General features: G+C 39.2%; 1 protein-coding gene across 2 annotated transcripts in view; it reads right to left on the bottom strand.

The window, feature by feature from the left end:
* The window catches only part of DYNC2LI1 (dynein cytoplasmic 2 light intermediate chain 1), a 44,618-nt gene that overhangs the window by 11,338 nt on the left and 10,683 nt on the right, over positions 1–22,597 (bottom strand). For both annotated transcript variants that reach the window (XM_036750341.1, XM_036750342.1), the window contains exons 3-8: positions 19,288–19,322; positions 17,206–17,275; positions 13,649–13,737; positions 7,381–7,567; positions 6,283–6,351; positions 5,637–5,714 (exon numbers count right to left, since the gene is read on the bottom strand). In XM_036750341.1, coding sequence (XP_036606236.1) covers positions 5,637–5,714; positions 6,283–6,351; positions 7,381–7,567; positions 13,649–13,737; positions 17,206–17,275; positions 19,288–19,322 — 528 coding nt within the window. The remainder of the gene's footprint in view (positions 1–5,636; positions 5,715–6,282; positions 6,352–7,380; positions 7,568–13,648; positions 13,738–17,205; positions 17,276–19,287; positions 19,323–22,597) is intronic.

Here is a 22,597-nt window from a genome sequence, read left to right on the forward strand (position 1 = left end):
CAAAGTTTTGTGACTAGTCATTCAGGTTATTAAGCTTCAACTCTGTGTCAGACACTGTGCTAAACACTGGTGAGTCAAAGAAAAATGATAAAGTCTCTCCCTTCAAAGTCATTAACAGAAGAGGAAATTCAGGCCCCTGACAGTGAGGTGACTTGCCCAAGGAGACACATTAAGCTAAGAACACAGTTCCTCTCCTATTCAATTTGGGGGCGGGGTGTGGAGTGGGGATAGGAACAACATGTCCATAAGGTGCAGGGTAAGTCCTTTAGGAAGTGGCATCTAAGCTAAGCTTTGGAAGCATCTAAGGGATTTAGAGCTCAGAAAAGACTGAATTCCAGGTATCATAGAAAACCCTGTTCAAAAGAGCATGGTGATGGGAGATGCCATATCATATATGGGAAAGAAAAATAGGCCAGTCTACATGGAACATAGAATTCATGAAAGAGAATGTTAAATAAGGAAACATGGAATAAACTTAGAGAGAGAGGTTGGATGCCAGACTGGGCAGAGCATTAAAACCTGACAAAGTAATGAGACACTTTCTTGTGACTTGTAAACTGGTTCTAAAGGCAGTTCCAAAAATGGAAGTTCTAGGAATGTTTTGAGCAATAATAGTGCCACAATAACAAGTGGATAGCCCCCTTAAATGGCTGAGTCAAATGCTAACTTCCACGTGGAAGGGAAAGTTCCAGTGTGTCTGTCCAGATGACTTTACATTATAGGCAGTCCTCATATCTTAATTCAAGGCATATATACAAATAACAACATCCTGAGTGTTGGACTACAAAGAAAATGTTTGTAAACTCTAACTTTGATTGAAACAGACTAACTGCTGCTTTTAGATCCAATTTAAAAAAAAAACAACTTGGTATGTGTGTTTCCTATTTAGATTATCTGCATTCTGCAACCTCCACAAAAGCTGTATTCCAGCGAAGTTTTGCTCTTTGCAATGTCTCTGCAAGGTTGGCCATAGGAAAGGGTGCTAAATTTGGAAGGAGAGCAACTGTATTCCCAACTTAATGTGTCTCTGTGGGCAAGTCACCTCACTTCCAGGAGGCTGAATTTCCTCTCCTGCAAAATAAGGAGACTAGAGGTACCTCTAAAGAGCTCCCTTCCAGCTCTAAATTTATAATCCTAAAATTCTGGGACAGGAGCAGAGCTAGGCTCACTGAGAGATGCTTCTCAGGCTAGGAGAGACAGTAACCTGATCCCTCAGCCCAAGAGACAGCAGCCACAGATAATGGAACCACAGGCCAGTGGTGAGAATTTTAGAGCCCCACCATCCTGGATCAAGGAATGGGAGTTCCAGTGCATGGTGACGCCAGAATCTAGCCTCTGAGCCTGAACAATGGGAGCCTCCGACATTACCTCTCTAGCAGGCTCAAGTTCAAGAGGTCTGTAATCCAGACTGGATCCTCTTGGGAAAAGAAGAGGAGCATACATGCCTCAGTCTTTCTCCCTTCTCCTCACCCCACCCTCCCATGTAGGAACAGCTACAAGGCACTATAGCCAGGACAACATAAGCTACTCAGATTCTGGCCTCTTATTAACCCAGTCATTTGGACAGTGCAAGACTGATGGGAAGGACGCTGGTTGCCTATCTAACAACCCCAACCATGTTTTCCTCCTTGGAGAGTCCACACCCTCAGGACAGTATATAAGGCTGGCTTTTCTATATAGATGGGTCTTTGAGGTGAAACAGATTCCCATTAAAAATGTCATGGAGTTTTCCCACTTGCAAGCACAGTTTCACTTCCCTGGCAAAGGAAGTCCAAATCATAAGAGAGTGCCATAAGTTGGAAGGAACTGGGGACCCTAGGGAAAATGGGACTCTCTGGAATAGGAGAATTTTGTTGACTATTTATGGGCTCTAGTTAGTCCTATGCATTTTTTTGGGGGGGGAACAGGAATAAAAGTCATTGTGTACCTAAAAAAGGTTCTAATCTGAGGCCTCATCATGTTACAAGGACAACCCTAGATTCTCATTCTCTCTGTCTCTGTCTCTCTTCTTTTGGTAGTTGGAATAAATGTGATCCAAGTAGCAAAAATCATGGTAAAATAGAAGTGTCACTAAAGTTTAGCATCAACTCTTATTTATGTATAAACAACTACAAGTCACCTCCTTCTCCCTAATCACCAAACACAAAGGGAGGAGGTAAGTAACACCAGGCACTAAGAGAGTTGGTGACCCCTCAGTGCAAAAGGTACGGCATCTGCAGAGTGTGGGAATCACTCAGTCTCATCTAAGAGCTCTGGCCACTACAATGTCTAGTTGTCCTAAGCCCATGGTCATTCCCACCCTGCTCACGCCAGCCAACACTGGATTTTCAGATCATGCCAATGGATCACAGGCCCTGGCAGCTGCTATTAAACAGAGAGACTCCAAATATGGTCTTGGCAAGAGGCTAGGCTTATTGCCCAGGTTCCACGCAGCTGATGGTGCCTCATCATGAGTAGGTCAATCACTGAGTGATGAATTCCTTGGCCATTTGAAAAAAAAAAAGAAAAATGCAAATGGGCTAAGATTTTATGCTGTTATTTTCCCAAGGGAACACCGCACAATTTCCCAAAAGCAAACTCTTCCTCGTATTCAACTCTGGGCCTGGCTCCTCGTCCATGTGCAGTATCTATCCAAGATCTATGACTAATGAACCAGCTCTAAGGGTGAAATCAAAACTGTAGATGAGCCAAAAAGAAATAGAGAGGCATGGGGAACATACACAGGCTGTAGCATACTACCAACAAAATTTTGTATTCAAGAAATGGCATAAAAGACACTACTCATGAAATGTATGATTGGAAAATGAAACAAGCCAGCCAGGGAGAGCAGCAACAAAGAAATAGCCCAAATTATACACTTGTACCCACATAATATTAAAAAATATAGAGGAAGGCTTCTAGTAGGTTGGGTGGACCTTCTCTGGAGGATTTACAGGAGGGCATGAACAAGAATCATGCAGGAAGAAAAGGGTGAGTTTTGACTGACATTCCTAGAAAGAATATTGATAAGTTTGCAGATCCACTGAAGAAGGGTCATTTTGCAAAGGAATGGGAATGTCTTCCAGAGGATAGGTATACCATTCATTTCCAGCAATGAAAAAAGGATGAGAGTTATCTTTTGACTGGAACTAAGCTAGTAGCATTATCTAGCAGTAGAAACCAAGAACTGGAGGATTTGTGGTCCTTGTCCTGGTCACTGGGTAACATTCACCTGTATCTATCTCAATTTCAAGGGTATTTCATGGAAAAAGGCATATAAAGCATCCTGTTAACCTCATATGTACAGTTAAATTGCAAATTGTAGCTAAAAAATAAATGTGATCTCTAAGAAAACAGATCAGATAATGCTTAGAAAAGAACAAAGTAAAAAATGTGTGAAGTGTTTTTATTGTTATTAATATTTTAAATACCACCTAGCCCTGAAGGTAGGGAATAGAACAGGATGTTAAAAAGACCAATTATTTAAAACAATCATTCAAAAGATAAAAGTATTAAAAACACACTTTAAAAATACACCACTTGCCCCCTTACAGAATGCTACCAGATTTTTCAGCACTAAAGTGTTTTAGGAAAATTTCCAAGATGGCGAAACATTTAGCAGGAAAGACAATGACACACAAACTTACAATATTTTTTTAATGTTTCAAAGTCTACTCGAAACTTTAAAAAAATATGTTTTAGGACTAACAGCTCAGATTTGTATAGTGCCTTACAGTTTACACCTTCACAGACCCTCACAACTCCTGGGAGATAGGAAGTAAAAATATTCCCATTTTATGTATGAAAAAGCTGAAGCTCAGAGAGAGTTTAAGTGACTCGTGCAAAGTCCCCCAGCTCTAAGTGGGAGAGGTGGAGCTTGAGCCCTGGTCTCCTGATGCCCAGGCCCAGTGGTCCTTCCATTATCCTGTTCTCCCTGAGACTCATGTAACACTCTCAGGTTTACAGAGCACTTTCCATTCATCTCACAAAGTGCTTTACAAGCCTCCAAGTTGCTAGCTAGCTTTTATTATTGTTATAATGGGATGTAACCAGAATGGCCTTTGTTTTCTTTGAATGACTCAGCTTACCTCATTGAGCCTCTGGACACTGTGGCTTGCTCTTCCGGGGCAGGAAGCCCAGAGAGCATGTCAGGAAGCAGAAAACTTCCTGTGTGATGAGTCATGGGGCTGGCTGAGGGGAGGTGTTAACATCTACGCTAGGGGGAGGGGCCAAGTCAAGAACCAATCGGCCCTGGTCATTCAGGTGGTGCTTGATGATGTCAAAAACTCTATAAGAGGGGAGAGGACAGCTTGAAGCGCTCTCTTTCCTTTTCCGGTTGGCGTGGGAGCAGTGGGGAGCGTGACTCTGGGCCAGCCCTTGCTCTCAGGCCGAGCCCAGATGTTGGTAACTATGAATTGTATTGGGTCTGTCTGTTGATATTTGTAATTTATTTGTATTTTGGTTTTGAGGTTCGGGGTGCTGGTTTGTTTTTCCCCCGAACTAAATGAATGTTTTGAACCTCAAGGTGCTGGTTTTTTCCCCTGAAGTAAGTCAATGAATCTGTATTTGGTCTGTCTCTCGATGCTCGTCTGTATGCTCCCCTGAACTAACTGAATGCTAACTGAATGCTGGCATTTTCTCCTGAACTAAATGATTGTTGTCTGTATGCTAAGTGAATGCTGGATTAAAGTAAGCTGGTCAACCCCTTCACCGTGCTTTCCTTGTTTAAGCAGATAAAAAGAACCTGTGCTTTTCCAGCATCCCGGCAGCATCCTGGGTGCATCTTACGCCCCCACAGAAGCTGCTAGCTGGGTTGTTAAAACAGGGTGACATGACAACATTCTTGGGGGGGGAGGTGATTCTAGGGACTTTTAAAAATGTGTTTTTAATATTTTCTACTTTGAATGAATGTTCTAAATAAATAGCCTTTTAACATCCTGGTCTATCTCCTGCCTTCAGGGCCAGATGTTAAGGATAGGTGAAACTTGCAGTAGGAAATAAATGACAGGCAGTATACAAGGTGTATCAACAACTCGGCTAGCAGCTGTTGTGAGGGTGTAAAGCCAACAACAACCAGCTCACAGAACGCTGCAAGCCCAGGTCCTTTTCATCTGCTTTACTAAGGAAAGCAACGTTAAGGGGTTAACAATCTTACTTTAATGCAGCTTACAAATAACATCCACCTAGTTCAGGGGGAAAAGCCAGCACCCTGAATTACAGACCAAATACAATTCGTAGTTATCAACATCTGAGTATTCAGCCAGGGAGCTCATTACAACGGCTGGCCCAGAGTCACAGCCACTCTTGCTGTGGCTAAGAGCTTTGAGAGGGAATGCTAACCTCTGTGCTTATATATCCTATTCAGGGCCCCAAGGGCCGCTACCTCACCCAGGCTGGGCGTGGAGAAGTTCCCCACCCCCAATATCACATCAGATACAAATCGATGACTCCCAATTGTCTCAGTGCTGAGAAATACAAAAACATCCCACTTTATCTGCCCCATTCAAACAAAGGCCAGAATTATTAAAGGTCAATAGCAAAAAGTCCCACCTTAATTACTATTACACAAGGGTGGCTTATATAACTGCCACAAACTTCCTGTCTTTCGGAATTTGTATTTAGCCCATTCTCCCAACCAGAACTGAGACCATACTAACCATCAGTGAAGCCCCATAATAATGGGAAACAAACCGAAGCGTCTTGCAGATTATTTTTCTCTTCTCGGAGTCAAAATCCTAAAGGAAGGTACATTCATAAACAGAAAAAAAAGGATAAGGATCAGCTACAAAGAGAAGGAAGATGCCAACGACTGAGGGAGAAGACCATCACGTCTCCTTCTTTGCTGTCTTCTGAGGTCTCTGCTGCCTCAGCCTTCCTGCCAAGCACAACTCTCGCTCTAATTATTTTTAATAAGGCATTAGCCATAGTTCTCTCACATTTGTTCTCTCAGGCTCTCAGCTAAAGACAATTTATACATAAGCATACATTTTTAGGATCCCTAATGCTTCAAAAAAAAAGAGTAGATGAACCTAATTTTCAACTTTAAAAAATAAAACCTGGGAAGTCCCACTGATTGTATGAAAAATTCAAATTTTATAGTTTTCTCCCAAAGTAATTTGCCCCACCACATTCCCACCGTAACTGCTATTTTTGTGGCTCTCCACTCTGCCTTTTCCAGCCCTGGATCCATAATCTATCACTATATCAAGGTCTTTTCTTATTTCATAGTTACTCTTATGGGGTTCTACACAGACAAGCATGCATAGAAAAACAACATTGGAAGTGGAAAAGTGAATTACTTACCTGAAAAATATCATATTTACTTCCAATGATCACCAGAGGAATTGGAAATGGGTCAATTAATTCACGATCCTATTAACAAAGAAACTTTGTAGAATTCAATTCAGCCTATCAAGTATTTATTGAGCACCTATGTTCTCAGAAACAAAAACAGTCTTTCTAAAACTTGAGAAACTATAAGAACATTAATTCCCATTTATCTTTAAATTATGTTTTGTCCGTTAGAAAGAACACAGAAAAATTAGACCCTGTTTCCTTGAAATAGAGTTCACACCAATATTTGCTTATTGTCATATATTTCAGAGGTTAAAATAGGAAAACTTGACTTTAACTGTGAACTTAAAAATCTACTTTGTCTTCACTCCCACATCATTGATCCATCTATATTTTTTCTCTCATTCTCCACTTTTTCTTTTAAACATTTCTTCTTGTTGGTTCCACTTTGCATTAGCATTGTTATCATAGTAAAATTTGTACTCTATAGATAGGAGAGTTATTAAATATATAAAACACATATAACACATATTTGCAGCAGATATGGGCACTCTTAAATTTTCCAAAAGATTACATTCACAATTGCATTTAAAGGACTTGTATTACCATCACTGCAACTTTATAATTTAATTAGTTGTCAGACTATCAAAAGAGAATGAATATGTGACAGACATCTGAATGGATGCAAAATATATAGTGGAGGTGAAGGCTGTTATAACTCCACTCCTTGCTTAAATTTGTACCTTCATCTAGTCTCTTGCCAGATGACTTTTATACAGTCTAGTTTTTATCTTCATTTTAAAGAGATTATAAAATCAATATCAAACCACTACTTTAAAACTCTATTTCTTTTGACTGGTGTAACATGCCATAACAATCACAGTAGATGTCTAACAAGAAGACGTAAGAATTCTTTTTTAATCTTGTTTTTCTCTACTGAGATTTTATTAAGCTAATATAATTTTCCAGTGAACAGGTTCATCTGCATCAAAAGCATTTCAAGTCATGCATAAAAATCTAAAGACTTTATTTGTGAGGTTCAAAAATACTATCTTTAACTATACCCAGGTCTAGGACTCCAGGAAAAATCTCCTAGAGAAAACTTACTGGATGGTCCTTCTGCATATTACTCCACATCTTCTGTCTCATTTCAGAAGCTGCTTTTGCATTGGTCTTGCTCACTTTCACTATGAGTTTATCTACGTGAGTTTTTGTGACTTGCAACAGACTTTCCATGGTTGGCCAAAGGTCATTGGGTTTTGAAAGATCCAAAACGAGAACTAAAGAAAATGTCCTAAAGGAGCAAAAGATGTTTAATTTTTTTAAGTCCCAAGACAATTCCCATTTCCAGAACTGACCATGTGGAAATATTCCCTTAAAATATGCAACAGACTATAGCACAACAGGCGGGGGAGGTGGGGAAGCTGTGGGAGAGGAAACGACAGAATTGTTCTAGTTATAAAACTCCACCTGGAGAAGGGTCGGATTGAGTGAGGGTGGTAGAGGTTTAATTGCTTTTTGTCCCTATTTGTTTTAATAGTTTTCTACACTATTAGTAAAATAATGCTCCTTTTTGAGTGACCGCCGACAACAGATGCATTTCAGTATTCCTCCACTTGAAGTATCCCCTGGGTCTTAGGCACCATCTCCTTCCCTCTTTTTCCTGAATTTTTTCATTCCCAGATGGTTATGAGAATGGACATGGCAATATGCTTCTTAGGTGTTTCGAAAGGAGGAATTACTAAGCACCACAAGGAAAACATACAAGGTAGGAACTGGAAATAGAAAGGTAAAAAGGAGTAAGGCTTTATAAGTTGCAAATGTCCTAGTTTTAGGGCTTAAACCACAAGAACCAACAATACAATACTCCTTCCTGGCTCCTATCTCTCCTCCTTTCACTACAACTCATTAATTTAATTCAACAGTTATTAAGTGATTGCTATGTGTTAGCCCTGTGCTAGTGACATACACAGCTAAACATATGTAGGAGTTGAAGGGGCGAGGAAGAGAACAAATTACTGTAGCAAAATTTGAGAAGGAAGAAGAGGAGAATGAGGAGGAGAAAGAGAAGGAGGAGAGTATCTGTAAGTGGGGAGTCTCCTAGATACTGGCTGTTTTAGTTCTCTTGCTGTGGGTCCACTCCCTCCATCCCCCGGAATCTGCTTCCTCAATGCTTTAACAAAAGGTATGGGTCTCAAAGCAGCCCAGTACTAGACCAATAGCTATGGACCTAGTCCATAGAAGCCAAGGTAGTGGGGGTGGGCCATGGCCCTCTAGGAATGCTCCCGTTATGGAGTATTCCAGGATCTTGGGGATTCTGGGAGCCTCCCAAGGCCTGCAGTAAGGTAGCTGTTCTCTCGGGCCTAGGAGCAGGGGCAGTGCCCATGTCAGCAGCCTCGTGGGGGTTGAGATCATCAGAGGGAGTCTGCCATCATTTCTGTACTGCTGCTTTTGAGAGTGTCACCTACAAAGAACTCAAAAATGTGCTGCATTCCAAATCGAGTCTGTTAATTGATGTTAGGGGGACATGCGAAGTTCTGAATATGGAAAAATACCAAGGTCCATCAATATGCCATTAGATGAACTAGGTCAAGCTCTACAAATGAATTCAGAAGACTTCAAATTGCAGCACAACCCAGGGATGCCTTCTGGATCTGACAGCCTGGTGTTTTCTTGTCTGGCAGGCGTGAGAAACAAGCAGGGGGTAAAATTTGAAAAAGTGTATTTTTACCATAATTACAAATTTTAAAATACAAGAAACCACCACAGCTTCCCCTCCTACAATAAATGGCAGGTCCATCCACCACAGTGCCAGAACATAAAGTGCTTCAAATTGCCAGGTTAAGGTGTGTATACCTAGCAAGCACTCAATAAATGTTGAACTGAATTGAAATATGGCAAAATATTTCACACTATAAACTCCCAAAGATTTTTTCTGACCACAAATTATTAGGCATCAGTTTTCATACTTAAATAAGTCAAGGACTGGTAATTTCACTGATCTGGGTATTATATCCATCAATGACACAGGTCAAATCTCTTTATTACTTAGTAAGTGGTCATCAAAAGCTGCTGGGTCCATCATTAAGTTTATAACCCAAAGAGTTCAATGGTTAAAAAAAAGGCTTTTTCTACACAAATATATTTATAGTGTACTTTTGTAGTAGCAAAGAACTGGTAATAGAGTAAATGTCAATTGACTGGGGAAAGGCTAGATAAGTTGTGGTACACATATTTAATGGAATAATACTGTGCCATAAGAAATTATGAATATGATGACTACAAAGAAGCACATGAAGAATTATATGAGTGGACTCAAAGTGAAGCAAAGCAGGACCACAAAAAGAACACAAACAATGACTACGTCATAAATGGAAAGAACAATAGGACAATCAAAATTAAATGCTGTGAAAGTGTAGCAACCAAGCTTGGGTACCAAAGAAAAGCTCTATGAAGACACCTGCCCAATGCTTTTGTAGAGGTGGGGAAGATGGGTTTAGACTGTTGTATACCACATCAGGTTTTGTGATGTTGGTTAGCTTTACTGAGCTTTCCCCCTTCTTTGTTATTATAAGGGAAAGGGTATCTCAGGGTCTCATGGAAGGGGAGGATGAGGGAGACCCTGGGAAATTCAGGTGATGTAAAAACAAAAGATGGAAACAAGAACTTTTTAATTTTTAAAATTTTCTTAAGAGTTGTTGAGGCTAAAAAAAGATCCATCAAGCTGCAGTCAACCCAGCAAGGAGCCTGAGATAGGCCAGTTGGTATTCAGACAGGAGACACACAATCTGGCATGAGTTACTGCCAGAGTCTTTGAGAAGCCAAGGCCACCCCCACATGAAGAACCCATGACCTCAGAGCAGGTGGTCTTTAGCGGAGGATTAATTGCATACATGTAAATAATTTTATTATAAATAAAAGAAAAATGAACCTAATGAAAATGTTTCTTGAATGACAGATATTGTTTTCAACCATTAAAATGACCAATTTTCTTTTTTTAATGTCTTAAAAAACTTTCAATATGAAATATGTTCTTTTGCCACATCACTGGCTTTGAGTTCACAAGATTTTGACATATATTCTTTAATTCTTCACTGTGAAATAATACTTCTGTGACATTAAACATTAAGCATAATTTTGGCAAACGGTCTATTTTTCAAAGTCTAGTTCCCAGGTTTTAATGGGGTTTATATCACACACATTTCCAGGGCATTGAACCATGTCCATCTCCATTTCTTGGTTAAATTTCTTAGCCTTTTGTACCAAACGGTACAGCTCAAGATCAAAAATGACCAAGGTGTTAACTTTTATATTAGTAGACAAAAGACATCTGATGTTCTTTTCAAAACAAGGAAGCAATGGAGGGAATGTGGGACACTAATTTGGGACAGTAATGTTGGTGGAGTTGTGATCTGATCCAACTATTCAGGAGAGCAATCTGGAACTATGTCCAAAGGGCTATAAAATTGTGCATACCCTTGATCCAGAAATACCATTACTAGGTCTGTATCCCAAAGAGATCAAAGAAAAAGGAAAAAGGGCCTATACATACAAAATACTTATAGAAGCTCTTTTTGTGGTGGCAAAGAATTGGAAATTGAGGGAATGACCATCAATTGGGGATCTGAACAAGTTGTGGAAAAACCTGGAAAGACTTGTATGAATTGATGCAAAGTGAAATGAACAGAACCAGGAGAATGATGTACATAGTAACAGTAATATTATACAGTGAGCAACTGTGAATGACTTAGCTATTCTCAGCAATGCAATGATCCAAGATAATTCTGAAGGATTTATGATGAAAAATGCTATCCACTTCCAGAGAAAGAACTGATGTAGTCTCAATGCTTATTGAAGCATACTTTTTTTTACTTTATTATCATTATTATTATTATCTGGTCTGAATTTTCTTTTGCAACATGGCTAATATGGAAATGTCTTCCATGACTGCATATGTATAATCTACATCAAATTGCTTGACTGCTCAAGGAGTGGAGAGGGAAGGGAGGATGAGAATTTGAAACTAAAAATTTTTAAAAACAAATGTTAAAAATTTTTGTTTACATGTAACCAAGAAAAACACACAAACACACACAAGGAAGCAAACAGCAGGAAACATTCCATTACAAATGTCTCATGTCTCTGGAATGTATCTGGAGTTGATCTATGATTGACCATTTATTTGTAAGATAAGCTGTATCAGTAAAAACTTGGCAAGGCTGTTTCTCAAACTGGGTCTTCTCCAGCACAAGAAATCAATGTTGCTAATCTGATTCTGGCCACAAAAGCTTTTGAAAACTTAGCAAACCAAATCAATCAACAAGCATTTCTTATGCACTTACTTTGTGCCAAACACTGAGGATACACAGAAAAAGAAAAAAATGGTACCTGCCCTCAAGGTGCTTAAATGTGGAACACAGCATACAATGTCAGGTTTTGTCTCATGTATGCCTCTAATAGGAGAGGCAACATATGTATGCATGTATGTGTATATATATATATACACACATATGTATGTATGTATATATACACATATACATATACACATGTATGTACGTATACACATGTGTATATATGTGTATATATACACATACGCATACATATATAATACACATATATGTGTGTATGTATATACATATATACACATTTATACATACGCATATATGTATGTTGTGTGTGTGTATATGTATATGTGTGTGTATATCTATCTATATATCTATATATATCTATATATCTCTTTTCGAGTTTTCTTGGCAAAGATACTAGAGTAGTTTGCCATTTCCTTCTCCAGCTCATTTTACATATGAGGAATTAAGGCAAACATAGTTAAGTAACTTGCCCAGGGTCACACAGCTAGTAAGTGTCTGAGGCCACATTTGAACTAAGGAAGATGAATCTTCCTGACTCCAGGCCTAGAACTCTATCCACTGTGCCACCTACATGCCTCTATATTGTCACATACACATGCACTAATCCATACAAACTTCATCTGAGTAGATGGAAGATAGTTTTTGAGGGTAAGGATCTACCACTGGGTGGGGAGTGGGGGGTGGGGAGGACTGGGAAAAGACTCTTCTAGGAGGTAGGGCCAGAGATTCTAAGAGGGAGAGGTGAGAAAGGAGAGCATTCCAGACCCCAGGGTACTGCTGGAGCAAAGGTGTGTAGATAGGAGGGAGCTGCGCCATAAGATGTAGGAAAGGGAGTAAAGTATAAGAATCATAGAAAGCTAGGAAGAAGCCAGGTTTCAAAGAGCTTTAATACCAAGCAGAGGAATCTACATTTGATCCTTGAGAAACAGGGAGCCATTGGAATTTACTGAATGGGACGGGGGGATAGTCAGACTACACTGAAAAATCCCACTGGCAGCTACATGGAGGATGGATTGGGGCAGGAGAGACTTGAGGCTGGAGACCCGCTATTGCAGTAGTCCAGGCATGAGGCGATGAGGACCTGAACTAGTGGGGTAGAACAGGAACACCTCTGGCCACATACAAACAAGAAAGTCAGATTTCCAATTGTCTTGGAAACTGGTAGCATACAGAGGATTTAACTGGGTCAAAATGTGGGAATTAGATGATTTGGGCAATCTGGATGTCCACATGGTCAAATTCACCAGACAACTACTCAAATTCCATTGCTGTGTTTGTGCAGATACACAGCTCATGATGGTAACAACAGTTTACATTGAGCTCTGACAAGAGGATAACGTAGTTTTTGAAAACTTGTTTTTCTTGGCTAGGATGAGTTCCCAAAGACACTGAGAAACGTCACATCTCATTTGACCAGCATGTGGCAATGATTTTCAGGGAACACAACCACAATCACCAGTGGGTTTTGAGAGTTTTGTTTTAAAATCCTATTTGCTTACTGTCAGCAAATAAATAAGAAACCTCCACCCAGCCTCCAACCCCCCAGTGACTTCCTTCTCTTGATTGAAACTGTCTGTCCCAGCTGCAATCATTTAAAAGCTAGGGCTCTACAAACTCTAGCTAAAGATAGCCCAAAGGGCTGAGTTGGTTCACTATGGGTTAAGACTCGGAAAAAGAGATGCTGTTCAAATTAATTTGTAAAATTTCCCCTATGTGTGGCTTGACAAGTTGTTCTGTATAATGGGCTTACTTACTTGCAGCACATGAGACAGCAGGAATGCTGCTGTCTCAGAGAGTCAAGGCCAAAGCAATGCTGGCCATTTTGAACATACTGGTTTAACACACCCTGTCAACGAGGAAGTACCAACATGCAGTAAACACAAAATAGATATTATGGTGAAAGTCGCTTATGAAGGTATATTGATAGACACTTTGTGAGCCCTAAGGATTTCCTGACTGTTAGCTCTTTCAGACCAACTTTTGGGTCATACTGATGCCTTACTTACCTCAATGTCTCATTTGTTATTGGGATGCTGATTAAGTCCAATAAAGAGGTTCCTCCACCCAGTTCCCAAAAATGAGCAATGTCTTTAGGCTGGAAAAAAGGGGGAAATTTCCTTCATATTACTAAACTTTCATTTCTCAGTAACACAGAGATGTTTCCAACACACTAACCAGTGACATTTACATATATAGAACAACAAAATAAATAGTTTTCTAGGGACAAACTCTGGCTCCTCTATCTTCTCTAGGTCCCTCTTTATTCTAATCTCAAAGACACCAAAGCATCAATCTTACAGTGAGTCTACAGGGTAAGGATAAAAATTAAATACTATAAAATTGTCCCCTAGTTCAAGTGTGGGGGAAGGAATGGGGAAAGATCTCCACGGGTTTCAGGTAACCAATCCCATGCCTCATCTTGCTTTTTTAAAACGTGAATTAGCAATATTCATAACCCAAGAGCTGTTTAGGTATTTGTGAAGTTCTTTGAAATCTTAAGAAAAAACAGCATTCTTGTGAACAAAATAATTATATAGTCCAAAAAGAAAAGAAAGTTAAATACTATACATATGCACGCAAATGCCTAGGACAGGATACTGACTGAAGAAATATCAATGCCTGACATTCTACTTTAAAATGAGCTGACTGATTATCTTTGTGACAACATTCAGAAACCTACATGGCGGAACAGAAAGATTGAGGCAGGAATCAAATGGGGGTAACATTGAGGGTGGGGGTGAGGAAGAATACAGAAGAGGATGGATGAACAGGCTGCTACTCTGTAGAACCCCCTTTCCAAGGTTTTCCCTGCCCAGATTCTCTTACCTTCTTCCTCGGGATCTCTATATGTACATAAAGACAAGCCTCCTGAGAACCTAGTTGATATATAGCCATCAACATGACCAAGATTTTAAGTTTGCAATCTCAACTAGATTTACAGGCAAGGCACCGCACAGAGAGGCCAGAAATAATAGATAATGATCCAGGAGTGCCCAGAGGTTCACCTAGGCTCAGGCTCAGGATGTATTTAATGGTGTCGACTGCCATCACCCAATGTTGGTCTGGGGATGATGGAAGGAAGAAGGAGCTGCCTCTGTTTCCCTGTGGGGCTGCCTCAGATGATACAAAATGAGAAACAACTGACGAATAATGAGCAACAGGAGCGTCCCCCAATAGCTGAAAGCCTCTCTTGACCATCAGCTGATGCCCCTTCCCGCTTCACATTCTCATTCTTTCTCATTCTCTCTCTCTCTCTCTCTCCCTCTCTCTCTCTCTCTCTCTCTCTCTCTCCCTGTCTCTCTCTCTCTCCCTCTCTGTCTCTCTCTCTCTCTTTCCCTCTCTCTCTCTCTCTCCCCCCCCCCCCTGCCCCCTGTCTGTCTCTTCCGGCTGTCTCCAGTGGTGCTGGGGTGCTTGAAGACAAAATGCCTAAGAAAACGGGAGACTGGAGGACAAGAACTTGGCATGATGGATTTTAATGTGTGGAACACGATACGGGAGTGCCTACCTCACAGGATTATTGTGAGGAAAAAATGAGCAAAGCTTTTTGCCAGTAGATAGGGCCTGGAGTCCAGAAGACCTGCGTTCAAATGTGACCTTAGACACATACTAGCTGTGTCTGGCAAGTCACTTTAACCCTGTGGGCCTCAGTTTCCTCAACTGTAAAATGGGGATAACAGTAGCTCCTTCCCAGGGTTGTTGTGAGGATCAAATGAGATGTTTGTAAAGCACTTAGTACAGTGTCTGTCACATAGTAGGTGCCATATAAATGTCATTATTATTATTATTGCTATATGGTATACGAACGTTTTGAAGGAGTAGAGCCATAGAAAGTGGATTCAGTCAGGGGAAAAATTGAGGGGCTTCTCAGAAAGTGAAGGGAGGGGAAGAGAGAAGAGGGAAAAGGTAAGGACGGGAGGGGAGAAGATTAACTGCTTACAGGATACAACTGATTTTTGTTTTTCAAATAAATTTTAAATTTTTTTATAATTTTGACATGATACTTTGTTTACCTGAAAACTAAGAAAAAATATAGTTAAAATAAATTATGTCTTTGGTAAAAATCTACACGTTGGCTATTTTAACCTTTTGTAATTAAAGAATGAATAATTTAAAATACAACCTTTACCATAACAACAAAAATTTATACCCCAATATCCCAAATAGTGACTTTATTCCTAAAAAACAACATTTTATAAACAATCGATGCAAGGAAATTGTGACTGCACACCATCAAATGAATCTGCTTACCACACCATCAAAAAACAGAAGGGAGTATCCATATTAAGAGAGAAACATTTGGAAATTCTCAGTTCATGGCACAAGTTCACAAGCCATTATTCATAACTGTGCATGCACTGAACATAAAATAAAATTTTATTTTGTTAAGAATTATATTAAAATATGTTCTGTTCTTAGTAAGTAGTTCTTTGGTTGACTAGAGTGATAACTGACAGAATTTCATATATCATTATTATTTTCTTTGAAATTCACTGGTTTTACAAATTTATCAAGACAAAAAATGTATGCAACATTGTCGGCCTGCCTGCCTCTAGTAATCTGTACCAGCTTCCCTGCCCTTCTGTCCAGCCCTGGGAAGTTAGGTAAGAACAATCAATATAGGCCTTTATGAGTTAATTAACACTTTGGGTAAAGGCTGATGGTTACCAATGCCATTTTTATATGAAGCATTTTCATTGCCAACATTCTTCCCCACCTGCCACCCCCACCCCAATTCTGTACCAACAACCCCTCACCTATTAAATTGTTCCATTCTTGGTATCTGATTACAGATTGAAAAAGGATTTCTGTCTTCTTCCGCAATGGAAAATGTCCCTTTTAATTTACTATTTGCTATATGAAATCTTAGAATTCTTTCCAATACCTGAATATATGATTTAAGATTCAAGAGATTTGGGACAAAAAGATGACCTGACAATTCTTTTCAGTTATAAAACGCAGATTCCTCCCCAACTCCACCCCACCCTCTGCATCTGTATATTTTTTCTTGGGTGTTTACTCCAGGTTATTTTCCTTGCCCTGATCCTGAGTTATTCTTAGCTCTTTATCATTTAATATATTAATAACAGCTTTATTACTGACTTTGGCATCTGATACTTGAAATGCAAATTGTTGTATTTTTATGTATGCAAGCACATTTTTATAAATATAACACAACCCACATGAACATCTTTAGCAATTCCTTTGGGAGACGTGATAGTTCACAATAATTTTCTCATCTGTGGGAAAGAGTCATACTAGACCAATGAAATCCTTTATATGCCAGAGAACTGTAAGATCAAATTATCAAATGAATTTGATCCTCACAGTCAAGACACAATAAAGCAGAAACTAAAATATTTTCCCTGCCTCCTATGGCTGCCTCCCAGTCGGGGTATAACAGAAGCCAACATAATACATGTACCAAGAGAGCACTAGAATGTACAATCAGCACTCTTCACACAACTTCCTGTTGACAGATAATAAGAATAACCCTGGAAAAACAAAGTTACTGCGATCAGTGCTGCGTCAACTGACAAACCAGATCATTTTTAAGGACACTTACTGTGTTATGCCCCTTTGCTCTTCTTCCATAAGTATACTCCAAAGCTAAGGTTGGTTTTGGTGGCTCATCTCTGTTCAACAAAGACAGGTTGGGTTACACCTCCTTAAGGTGAAAGAGATTCTGATGTAATCATTTTAATTTTTACCATGTTTGTCTGGAAGCTTTAGTCAACAGTAAGGAAAGCAAAGCTTGTATTATACAGACAAGGACAGTGTGCATGTGCCTGCATGTATGCATGCGTGTGTGTGTGTAGTTGTTATTCAGTTGTTTCAGTTGTGTCTGACTCTTCGTGACTCCATTTGGGGTTTTCTTGGCAAAGATACTGGAGTGGTTTGCCATTTCCTTCCCTAGCTAATTTTACAGATGAGGAAGCTGAATATATGTACGTATACATACACACACATATCTGTATATATGTGTATATATGTATATATACACACACATATATATATGTTACATACAATCTTTTTTGTCTAGATCCATGATTTTATTGGTGTATCTATCATAGAAACTTCTTCCAATAATGATGCAGACCAGCAAATTATATATTAACTAATCATCTCAGTGCCCCAGGAAACTCCATAAAAGATTAAGGGACCTGCTCTAACCCATAATATAGCTACTATTGTTTAGCTACAGGACTTGAACTCAGATGTTCCTGTCTCCAAGGCTGGTCTTTTATTCCACTACCCCATATAGCCTGTCTAAAAATTAATTAAAATATATAATTTATAAATGAGATTTTAAAGTTCCATCTTAGAGAATTTCTATATGAAAGATTTTCAGGTCTTCAAGTATTTTTGTAGAAGCTCACAGTTCTCAAGACAATGTCACTTTAGATGATAGAAAAGTAATTATGGAGGCTGTCTAAAATAAAAAAATATACATGTCATATTTGCACAGAAGTGAGCCATGCTTAATAAATAGTATTTGAAAAATGAGGCAAATGCTGCTTCCCATGATTCTTTCCAAACAAATAATCTTTGGGTGAAAGGACTCATACAAAGGCAAGATTTTATTACATGCAAATTTCAAGAATATTTTAAAAATGAACAGTATTATTCAACCCTGGATGCCCAAGACTAAATGCTGCCCACTGTAACATTTCTTAAAAAAAGAGATGCTGAAATTAAAAAGACAGATAAACATACACTAATACTAGTAAAATATTGGTCACTACTATGGCAGGTTGAAAAAGGCAATCATAATTTCAAATCATCTGCTCTTGTACAGATGGCCAGCAGACACTGAGAAGTACCATTGAGATTAGGCCCATCTTGTAGTTAGGAAAACCTGAGTTCAAGCACTGCCTCTGATACATACCAGCTTGTGAGCACAGCTGCCCCCAAATAATCCTCTAAGACTAAACTGCAGACAAGCTGCCAGACTAGATTTGGTGAAGGAACCTAGCACAATGGGAGCTTCTCACGCTTTTGAAACCACAGCTCCAGAGTCCATGCTCTCACTAAAAACATTAGGTAGTGAATGGTACAAGTATAATTTGAGGGGCAATGATTTGCTTCAAAATATACCAAATGATAAATTATACACAATAAACATTTTGAGAATCATGAAAGGGGCAGCTAGGTGGTAAAGTGAGTGGAACACTGGCCCTGAAGTCAGCAGGAACTGAGTTCAAATCCGGCCCCAGACACTTGACACACTACCTTGGGCAAATCACTTAACCTCAATTGCCTTCCCTTCTCCCCTACCAAAAAAAAAAGAGAATCATGAAAAACATAGAATAAAAATAATTTCAACATGCCATGGCAAAAATGGGCCACTTCAATAGTATATTCATGTAATCAGAGCAGATGTGATTACCCTTCTAAACAGAGGAGCCTTATCAATGAGGATGGAAAACTTCCTTGGAGACAAAAACAAGGCAAGAAAACAGGCCACTGTCTGCTACATCTGTGGGCTACTGGTTAATATAGCTTTCCAAAGGCTTTCAAAGGTTGTTGTAAAAAATAAACTATGGAAAGGGTATTTGTATATGTGTATCAGTAGTAGCCTTATGTCATGTCTCTTAGGCCTCAAACTGACCTATATAATAATACTTTATTAAAGGTTAAGACATACCTGTCAAGACATCTTAGAATAATAGTAGTCTTGCCCTAGAAATTAAGAAAAAAAGAATATGTTTAATATCATCCCAAAGCAAAATTCATATAATTGTTCACATCTTTGGCCCTAGATATTTTTAATAATAAATATGATAAAGTCCATGGAAACTTTTAAAATTGTTTTTAAGTCTTCTATGTAGGAAAAGTTAACTGTCAACTTTGCATCAGAGTGCAAGTACACCACTATTACTGTAATTATAGTCCTGAAGATGACAAATAACAGCAAATCTCACATTATATTAGTGGTCAACTTGACAGCTGTCTTATACTTCCCATCTACTCAGCAGTGCTAATTGCTGGCAAAGCTAATGATTACTGGATTCTAAAAAAAATCTCATCCCGGTTATTGAAATGGAAATAACAAGAAAGTATAAAATAATAACAAGGCCAAAACTGCAAGAAAGTACAGCAGGTTTCAGACACTGAAGCACGGCCAAATCTTCTTCTGTGCTTTTACTTCTAGCACAACACACATTTTCATTTCTTTCTCTCTTACGATGACAGAGCGTGATCCTGGGCTGAGAATGAGAGGTGAGCTCTCATCCAGGCTCTGCCAATAGCCAGGGTTGTACCCATGGACGGGCAAGTCAATTCATCTCTGGGGCTCAGCTTTCTCATCTATAACTGGATGGATTACTCATCTAGGCCTTTTTCAGTTCTAAAATATGAATTCATCTGACTTTTCAAATCAAAATGAATTTTGAATTTTCAAAATGAATTTAACTTGACTTTTTAAAAGACGTAACTGGAATTTTACTCCAAACATATGATGACACTATGAGAAATGTCAAATTATATTTTAATATTTAAGGATCTAGGTGATACTCTCACACACGTAGGACTGTAAAGAGGGATTGAACCTGTGATTTCACTGACATAGATAGCAGTTCTCCCAGATGTGGAAATTCCCTCTACCAATGAAGGCTGGCCCCTTTTTGTAATTTAAACCTTAGAAGATCATAAACCTTAGTAAACAATCTTCATGAGTTGTTTTTGTTGAAAAAAAAAACTCTGGTGGCCAACTGCTTAAGTAATGGATGGAAGGCTGGTTGTCAGAGAAGAGAATGCAGTCTCTGTTTAGTAATATGCTAGAATTCCTGTCAGATAGGTGTTCCATGGCCATGACCTTAGAGAGCCCAGGGTCATATCCATGCCACCATGAGATTTAAGTTGAGAACCTAAATATTTTGCCAAATGATACCCATACTTAAAAATGAATACTAGCTTTCAAGGTCTAAATGCACAAAGAAATTGCAGAAAGGCTTAAAACAAGAGAATTTTAGATCTGAAATGCTCAACCACTGCCTTTGAGAGATGAAGAAAATACGGTCCAGAGAGATTAAATTATTTTCATATTTCTTTTCAGAGTATCATTTTCTTCCCAGTGACTCAGGCATTTCACAATCATTCAACTCTTATGCTTCCCTCATCACGTTCTTCTTCTACCATATCAACTCACCAGGTCCTGCTAATTCTGCCTCCAAAAAGTATTACAACTTTCCATTCCTGACACTACCTAACATAGAGTACTAGGTAGTATGTATTAATATACACCCCTAATCAGGGCCTAGTTAAGGTCCTGGCTATCACTAATCTCTGCTTTTAGTTTCTGCCCTTTATCATTGATCCCATACTTTGATGATAGGTGAAACTTTCTCGAGTTGTGCTATGAAATTCTCTTAGTTAAAAGTTATAGTGGCTTTCCCATCACTGCCAATGGCATGATAGAAAGAGAGCTTGACTAGGAGTCAGGAACACTGAGTTTGAAGAATTCATTTATTTGGTGTTTTGTAAATCTAATCAAATGGCCTTTCAACTGAAAGGGAAAGGAGAGACAGAGAACTGCCCATGCGTGTCCACCAAGCTAGGGGCCTAGAGAACAGCCACAGAGTAGGGAGAACAGCAGTTGTAATGGTCAGGAGTTGACAGGAAACCAAATGCCAGAAAGGAGGCAGTCATAAAACCCAAAGAAAGTCTCCAGTGTGGTTTCCAACCATGCCTGGCTTTATGCTGGTTAGCATTGTTATTATTGACTTGGTGGGATGAGATCCATGAGTGGAATATGGCTCTAAAGGGGCTGGTCATCTTCAAAAGAAGCATTGTAAGTAAAAGGGAGGTGTGGAATAACCTTGCATATTCATAAGATACATCCATATGAAGAAATCCAAGAATTTGAGTAAGGAAGCATGCTGGAAAAGGCTGGAACCAGAAACAGAGTTGCAGGAAATATAATATAGACCAGGGGTGGGGAACCTGCAGCCTCGAGGCCACTTCTTTTTTTTTCTTTTTTTTTTCTTTAATATATTTAGTTTTCAGCATTGATTTTCACAAGAGTTTGAATTACAAATTTTCTCCCCATTTCTACCCTCCCCCCCACTCCAAGATGGTGTATATTCTGGTTGCCCTGTTCCTCAGACAGCCCTCCCTTCTGTCACCCCACTCCCCTCCCATCCCCTTTTCCCTTTCTTTCTTGTAGGGCAAGATAAATTTCTACACCCCATTGCCTGTGTATCTTATTTTCTAGTTGCATGCAAAAACGTTTTTTTGTTTGTTTTTGAACATCTGTTTTTAAAACTTTGAGTTCTAAATTCTCTCCCCTCTTCCCTTCCCACCCACCCTCCCTAAGAAGTCAAGCAATTCAGCATAGGCCACGTACATATCATTATGTATAACCCTTCCACAATACTCATGTTGTAAAAGACTCACTACATTTTGCTCCTTCCTAACCTATCCCCCTTTATTGAATTTTCTCCCTTGACCCTGTCCCCTTTCGAAAGTGTTTGTTTTTGATTACCTCCACCCCCATCTGCCCTCCCTTCTATCATCCCCCCTTTTTTATCTTCTTCTTCCTCCTTTTTTCCTATGGGGCAAGTTACCCAATTGAGTATGTATGGTATTCCCTCCTCAGGTCAAATCTGATGAGAGCAAGATTCACTCATTCCCCTTCACCTGACTTCTCTTCCCTTCCTACAGAACTGCTTTTTCTTGCCACTTTTAAGCGAGATAATTTACCCCATTCTATCTCTCCCTATCTCCCTCTCTCAATATATTCCTCTCTCATCCCTTAATTTCATTTTATTTCTTTTAGATATCTTCCCTTCATCTTCAACTCACCCTGTGCCTGCTCTCTCTCTCTCTCTATATATATATATATATACATATACACACACATACATATATACATACATACACACTCACATATACATATATACACATAAACATATACATATACATATATATATATATATATGCATATTCCCTTCAGC

Source organism: Trichosurus vulpecula, chromosome 3, assembly GCF_011100635.1.
Source record: "Trichosurus vulpecula isolate mTriVul1 chromosome 3, mTriVul1.pri, whole genome shotgun sequence".
Classification (NCBI taxonomy): domain Eukaryota; kingdom Metazoa; phylum Chordata; class Mammalia; order Diprotodontia; family Phalangeridae; genus Trichosurus; species Trichosurus vulpecula.